This window comes from Ipomoea nil, unplaced genomic scaffold, assembly GCF_001879475.1.
Source record: "Ipomoea nil cultivar Tokyo-kokei standard unplaced genomic scaffold, Asagao_1.1 scaffold1558, whole genome shotgun sequence".
Taxonomy (NCBI): domain Eukaryota; kingdom Viridiplantae; phylum Streptophyta; class Magnoliopsida; order Solanales; family Convolvulaceae; genus Ipomoea; species Ipomoea nil.
Window position 1 is genome coordinate 1,805,458 of NW_017617986.1, and position 8,049 is coordinate 1,813,506.

Below are 8,049 nucleotides of genomic sequence, written 5' to 3' on the forward strand. Positions count from 1 at the left end.
AGAGCCTTAGTCGTTTCCGTGAAAAAGCCAAGAGGAGTCGCCTCGTCTGAGGGACTCGGCGAGTATATAAAGAAACAATGGGGCACTGACCCTAAAACGTTTCTAAGAAAGTAAAAGCCTAAGGAGTCGCCTCGACTGAGGGACTCGGCGAGAGAGAGTTAGGAAACAAGGGCCCAGGCCCTTAGTCGTTTCCGTGAAAAAGCCAAGAGGAGTCGCCTCGACTGAGGGACTCGACGAGTATATAAAGAAACAATGGGGCACTGACCCTAAAACGTTTCTGAGAAAGTAAAAGCCTAAGGAGTCGCCTCGACTGAGGGACTCGGCGAGAGAGAGTTAGGAAACAAGGGCCCAGACCCTTAGTCGTTTCCGTGGAAAAGCCAAGAGGAGTCGCCTCGTCTGAGGGACTCGGCGAGTATATAAAGAAACAATGGGGCACTGACCCTAAAACGTTTCTAAGAAAGTAAAAGCCTAAGGAGTCGCCTCGACTGAGGAACTCGGTGAGAGAGAGTTAGGAAACAAGGGCCCTTAATCGTTTCCGTGAAAAAGCCAAGAGGAGTCGCCTCCGCCTCATCTTTTCGGCTCTATCCGCCATCTCAGGAGTCAGCTCAGCCGCTTCGTCGGTGCTGGAGGAGTCGGAATCGTACGGACCTGCGGAAAAGGGAGAAAAACCGTGAAGTATTCCGAGTCGGAATGTGGCAAGATAAGAAAAGAAGAGGAACGAGGGGTAACGAAGACTACCTACTGTGGCCGCACCATCCGGTAGCAAACCACGCTTAGCCATGGCCCGGACTCGGGACCAGTACTTGACAGAGTACGGCCCAAAGCCCTTCAAGAACTCGCCGCCCAGGACCGCGTCATCAGAAGGAACGGCACGTCGAGAGCAAGGCTTGAATAGAGCGGCCGGCCACAAGGTCGGAAAAGTGAAGGAAGAAAAAGCAGGGCGGACGAAGAAATAGAGGAGCTTCCAATCCTTAATGGAATCGGACAGCCCCTCGAAAAGCTGCCGCCCCGGGCGAGCGGCGACTTTAACGAAGCCCGGCGAGTGCGAGCCGACCTTGTTCACGGTAAAAAGATACTGGAAAAGGTCTAGGTCAGGCTCGCACAACCACCGATGGCAGAGGTTGACGAAGCAAGTGAGGAGTCGGTGAGAATTGGGCACTAGTTGGCCCGGAACTACGTTGTAGTGGCGGTAAAAAAGGGAAAGAAAAGGACACGGGGGAACCCGGAAGCCAAAAGCAACCGAGTGTAAATGAATATCGACATAACCCTCGGGGGGGTCGTAAATTTGCCGGCCCTCCGGGGCGAGGACTACGGCAGAAGGCCCAAGAAGGTATCGGGCCATTTCCAGGTCCACCGCATTGACAACGGATGGTGACCCGGAAGGGTGGACGATGGAATCGAACTTGCCCCGCGGCCGTCCGACGCCACCCGGCAGAGCCGCCACCGTCGTTAGAGGAGCGGGGCTCAGCGGAGTAACCTCCCCCGAAGAAGAGGGGGTCGGTGGAAGAGAAGATGTCGATGGAACGTCCGCCGGAAGTTCCATACGACGGGGAGGAGAAGAAGAAGACGAAGAAGGAGAAGACGAAGAGGGAGAGGTCGTCTCAAGGTTATCGACCGAGTAACGACGAGAAGAAGAAGAATGTGAGGAAGAAGACATTACCTAAGTCAGGAGAGAGATCGGAGGAAATATTGAGTGGCCGGAGAAGCTCAAAGTTGAAGCTGAGAAGAAAGACTGGAGAAGAAAAGGGAAGGAGAGGCGAAATGGCTATTTAAAGGGGAGGAATTTCAAAGGACGACCACGTGCCACCTTCTCGTTGAAGGAAGAGGAGGTGACGAGACGTGAAGGGACGCCGCATTTAATACCTCAAAAGGCGGGGCGACGGTTCAGGCCTAGGGTTAGCCCACAGACGGCGCGTCTGTCCTAGGCTAGGGTCGAACGTTAAGTGACCCGGCCTGCTAAGCCGGAAGCCCGTAGTGGGCCATGGCCTCTGGGCCCATATGATACGAGCTGGGAGCTTCTAGAATGACCCGGTAGAACCCGGCTCATCGAATGATATCAGCCGAGTTCACGAAAAGACTCCCGTAACCAGGTCGGCAATCAGACTTGCCGACTCCCTCACCAGGAGGGTCTCGCCATAGCAGGGCTAGGAATCAGTCCCATAGGCCAGAGGTCGGACGACAAAATACTAAGGAGATGCGGGGTCGGACAGAAAAACACACAATTTATTTAATTAGTACGAAGATTACAAGGCCCAACACTCGGCCGATGCAGATTACAAGAGAAAAAACGAGTCAAGGCTTGGCTTCTTTCTCTGTCGACGGGCTAGCGGTCAGAGGGCCTTCCAGGAGGTATTGAGAGCGGAAAGGCAGAGGACTCGGCTCAGGCTCAGGCATTTCGTCCAGGTACACGGCGGGCTTCCCGTTATCGATCATTTGCAAAGGCCTCTCCAGAGCGCTCGGCGACATGGCCACGCCGAAGAGGGGAGGAGCCTCCCACTTCTCTTCCACCATTGGTTCGGGATCTTCCACCACCGGCTCCATCTCCACCCCAGATTCCGTCTCCACGTCAATGGGTTCCCTGCACATCAGGTCCAGCATGTCTGGAAGCACCACGATGGGGTCGGAGGCCGAGTCGCCCACCAAACGACCCCCGTTAGCCAACCTTTTCTGCCTCAGTTGCTCCAGACGAGCATGCTCCTTGTTACGAATGGACCAGCGGCGATCACCGTCCATATAACTCATAGCGCCGTACCTTCGCGAAGTGGAGAATGTTGCGATTTGCATCAGCTGTAAAGGGCCTTTATATAGCTCAGCAAAGGCAAATACCTAGACGATGATCGCGGAGGAGATTATAACTGACATAACTGAGCCGGATTAGACGGATGACGCGAATCTCTGTCAGAGATTAGTTCCATCAGATCCGCCCGAGAAGAGCGAGATTCGCACGCCAATGCAGGAAAAAGTGGATTCGCCAGGATATGGGGAATCTTGCAGGTGTCAGACCGAAAAGATTTCGATGACGTGACCGACCCCTTGACCAGTCGTCCAGATGAGTACGTAATAGAACACGACAAGACATAAGGCAAGGATAGCATTTATTATTATTGCAAAAAGGAGGATACAAATGGCAAGGAGCTTATTACAATGGGAAATATGAAAATGCTCCTAAAAGAAATCCCTCCGAACTATGGCCGACTCCGGTACATACGATCACTCGCCAGGCGAGAAGGAGTCGCCCCCAAAGAACCCCCCCGATGGTCCAGGCGGGGATGGGCAGAACGAGTCCCAGAAAGCTGGCATGAGTGGTGGCGCAATCGGCTCCTCGTCATCCGGATACATCTCTAGGTAGCGGGCGTAATCCTCGTCATTCATCAGGCCCGTAACCGGCCCGTCCAGGTCGTCCAGCGGAATCGAGAAGGTCATTTTGAAAGTGAGTTGCTCTGGAACCGCCACCTCAACAAAGGACCCATCTTGAGAAGTCACTCGGGCAGTCGTGGGAGTAGGCGGATGGCGTGATGGCGGAGCGACCTCGCGTCGAGAAGGAGTCGGCGGCTGAGAAGCTGAGGACATAGCGCCGGCAGGAGACCTCTGAGGGGCTGGGCGAGGAGTCTTCTTCCCGTGTTCTCGTTCAGGCCGAGTCCGCTTGGAGGGCAACGGACGCCAAGGAGACCCGAAGTCAATCCGTTTTCCTTTCATAGGAGAACGACCCATGATAGACTTGAGAAGGTGAAAGAAAAGGAAGGACGCCATTTATAGGGGCCAAGTTTAGACGGAAGAATCCAAACGGCCCCGCGAAATCCGGAGGAGATGGCTGAGGATCCAGACGTTACCAAAAGATATTTACGACGAAGATACGATGATTGAGAGGGATGAACAGTTGCTACTTTTCCAAACCTAGGCTAGCGGACCGGGTGTGGAAAAGTGAGGGACTAGTTGATGGGGTGAGGACCCCGGCCCAAGGTATGGGGGCCCAAAGGAAATAGATAGGAGAAGTGGGCCAGCGTCGAGAGGAGCCCGAAGAACAATTGGGCCGAGTCCGGGAGTTGGCCCAGGCCCAAGCATGGGGCCCAGTTCCGAGCTGCCAAGAGGAGTCCGGTAGGAGCTTAGGCCGAGACAAGGAGTCGACCGAGGCCCAAGCCCAGGAAAGGACTCGGCTCAAGGAGCCGTTGAGAGCATTGAAGAGGCTCGTTTAAAAAGGGAGCCGTTGAGACATTGAAAGCCGGACACGGTCAGGCCGTTACAATCTTGAGAGAGCCGTTGGTCGACCGAGTAATGGCATCCAACGGCTCCGTATCTTAATTAGCCATGAAGTCGGACATCAAAGGCCTTCAAGTCGGAAGAGGGGGAGCCACTATATAAAGGCTCCTCCATTCTTGTAAAAGGGGGACAATTAGACACCCAAGGAGGGGAGAATACGAAAAAGAGTTCCGAGTACTAGCATAATCTCCGAAATAGACATACACTTTATCGAAAGGTGCACCCACCAGCCGAAGGTTGTGTTGGACCTCCTTGGGCCCGAAAACCCTAAAACCATCAGACACGTTTTGTTAATAGACTTTGTGTCGTGTCGACACGATATGACACGAAACATGTTTAAACCTGCTAAAACTATTAATATATTTATTAAAAAAAAAAACAAAAAATTAAAGTTCTCTGCACAAAACTCACATTGGTGAAACATTTAGGGGCAACATTTACACCACTCATAATTCAGGGGTGACATTGATAATTGACATATTATAGAGGAGCATTTTTTACAATTTTCCCTTGAATATATTATTGATATCAGATATGTCAATTATCATTTTTAGATTTCTCTGCACAAAACTCACATTGGTGTAAACGAATTGTTGTGCATGGTTTAGCTGCACACTTGGTAATCTCTTCCAACTTCACTGTAGATATATAAATATTTTAATGGATTGGATCTGTCAAAACTTTTTGTTGTGTTAAGAGCATCACTACTTTCTATTCTTGGCTTGTCAATGAAGTGACGCTTTTGTTCCGATTGTTAAGGTTTGGCAAAAAAAAAAAATATATTTTTGCAACTCTGGCAAGTGAATGGTAAAGTTGGAGTGTGACTTTGATGAAAAAAGATAAGTAAAAGGAAAAATCATATTATTTGTTTCAAATAATAATGGCAAATTTTTGATATATAGAAGGTCTGAAAATGTCACTTTATTGACAATCCAACAAGAACCCTAAAACTTGTGATACTATAACATATGAACTAAATTCACGATTATCTTTTAAATCAGGGACATAAAGTGCAATTACTCCCTTTTTATAGTTTAGTGAAATTTTACCCTCTTTTTATTTTTATTTTTTTTTTATTTTTTTTTATTTTTTTTTGATTTGAAGCAGATATAGAAAGCAATATATGATGGCTGAGAATTCAAGTAGAGGGAGGCAACAAAGGGAAAGTGGTAGAGTATCATCCAATGACTCATCATCATCTGATGATGACAGAACTAAAGACCCTGATTATCAACTAATAAGGTTGTCGTCTAGAAGACATTATTCAAACCTTAATGCTCCTCCCATTAGGGATACTAATCAAGAACCTGCACAGCATACAACATCAGGTATATATGGTTGTGTACATGATTTTATCACTAAAAATATGAAGTTTCTGAAATGTCTTTTAATACATTAGTATTTTGATCATATTAATGACCTAGCTATGTACTGATGGGTTACTATGTAAATAAATATTTTTAATAATTATTTTGTATTTGATTAATAAGTGGTTTCATTATTTTTAAAATAATTAATGAATATAGAGAATTTTATTGCAATGTATTTGATTAATAAGTTGTTTCTTATGTTGGAAAAAGGAAAATGATATATAGAATCGGTATGATATTATCGAAGCTTTAATTTATCCATTCATATTCTAATTAAAATATTTGATTTGCCACTGCACCTTCTTCTGCAGAGGCGGCAGTTCCTAACGTGAGACGCAAGTGCCACCGCTCCGCGAGTGAAAACTGTGATGAAACGAAACCTGAAGCTTCAAGGGTCCGTTTACGTTGTAGGAGGAATATCAGCAAGCCATCGTCATCGTTGAAACCTGCAACCATCCTTTCATGGCTCATTGACTCTCAAACAGTAGTTGAAGAAAACGGAGAAGTTATGGTTAAACACTATCCAAGCATATAAATCAGTGTGCAGCTTGTATCTTGAATGAGCTTATTGACCGAAATGATGTTGAATTTAAATGAAGGGATGTGGAGAGCTTCTTTCAGCCATAGATTGTCATTTAGCTTCATATTCCCTATGTGTTTGACTTCAATGGTTTGGCCAGTAGGTAGATTGACCTCGGTTCCAGTAGCCTCATGATAATCAACAAGGAAATCTATGGAGCAGACAATATGATTAGTTGCCCCTGAATCAAGAATCCAAGAAGACTGACATATGGAAAGAGAATTAACAAAGAGTTATGGGATACTTGCCTTTATCATTGGATTGCAGCTCATTGAAGTTGGGGATTAAGGACACTACAACACTGGTGCTTGGCCCGAAGTTTGGCTGGCCTGGGGTTGCAGAATGGAGATGATCTTCTGCAATTGTTCTGAAGTTATTCTCTGATCCCCCATGTTCATCACTGCTACAGTGGTTTGTTGTTGCTCGCCTTTTGACTTGTACCCCGGTAACCCATCCCGGGGATAACCGTGTTTCATGTAGCATTTGTCTACAGTATGCCCCGTCATTCCACAAAATGTGCATTTAGCTTTCGTATTACCACTTCGTCTACCATTGTTAGAGTTTAAAGAAGCAGCAACTAGCTCATCAGATGCATGACCTTGCTCAACTTGTATAGCATTAGCATTGCTAACATCTAGAATGTCTAGATTCAGATTGTTCAAAGTAATTTGTCTTTCCAATTTTTCATCCATAACGAATACTTTGTAGAGCTCAGGCAATGGATTTAAGACAAGCACAATGGACTTCAAACCATTGTAATCATCATTGAGACCTTGTAAGAACCTAATCACCTTATCAATGTCTCGTTCTGTTCGGATTTGATCGACAAAATCGCATGAGCATCTTGGATCACATTTGCAGAGAGGAATTGGTCTCAAGGTGTTCATTTCCTCCCAGAGTGTCCTGCATTTGGTGTAGTAGTCATTCATGCTCATCGTTCCCTGTCACAGGCCATAGATCTCACTCTATAATCCAGAGATACGTTGAGCATCATGTTGCGTGAATCTCCTTCTCAGATCCTCCCATACGTCTTTAGCCTTGTCAAAGTGCATAACACTATGTGCTAAGGAGTGATGAACAGATTCGAACAGCCAGGAACATATCACCAAATTACAACGTCTCCAGGCCGCATATTGAAATTGATCTCTGCTCAGCGGCGTGATGCTCCCATTGAGGCTCCATTTGTTCTTCACTTCGAGAGCTATTCGCATAAATATGCTCCAGGTTCTATAGTTTGTGCTCCCTGCCAATGGTGGACTGACCAACACTGCACAGGGGTTATCATTGACGCTGAAAAGGAGAGGATTCTCCAACTCCTCAGCACTAAGGTGTCTCTGTGTCTGTGAAGGCATATTCCTTTGCGGAATCATCGTGGAAGGGGTTGTGCTCCTTGGTTGGATTCACCGGTGCCTGAGACGGTGGCGGCGGCGTAAGAGCGCTGCTCTGATTCCATATCAAAAAGCAGTTACATGAATGGTGAGAGAAGCGAACTGAAGATATTATTCAAGAAGACTTAAGCATGGTTTTACACACTAGATATATATATACATGGGGTAAATGCATTGTACAGGAGGGAAAGACTGTTATAATAGTCACGTGGGGGAGATTACTCTAATGCCCTTTATGCAATTTTCATCTACTGGTAAAGACTTATGCAGGATGCCTTCTACCTCCTTGTCACGTGCGCTGCAGTCCTTCGTTAGTGATGTAATCCAGAGATATTAAGAGGTAGTTTGCCGCTTCAATTTCTTGAATTATTTGAATACCATATTTATCAACAAATCCTTTTTAAGTAGTTAATATGATTGACTTCAAACTGTTTTTTTATGGTATTATAAAAAT

The 8,049-nt window shown here is 46.6% G+C and overlaps 1 protein-coding gene across 1 annotated transcript; it reads right to left on the reverse strand.

Moving 5' to 3' along the window:
- Positions 1-6,500: 6,500 nt before the first annotated feature.
- Positions 6,501-7,559, reverse strand: LOC109189562. The gene is made up of 2 exons (XM_019340172.1): positions 7,236-7,559; positions 6,501-7,148 (listed from the first exon to the last, which is right to left on the reverse strand). Exons 1-2 carry the CDS (start codon positions 7,557-7,559, stop codon positions 6,501-6,503), a joined length of 972 nt encoding a protein of 323 aa, XP_019195717.1.
- Between the last annotated feature and the right edge of the window lie 490 nt (positions 7,560-8,049).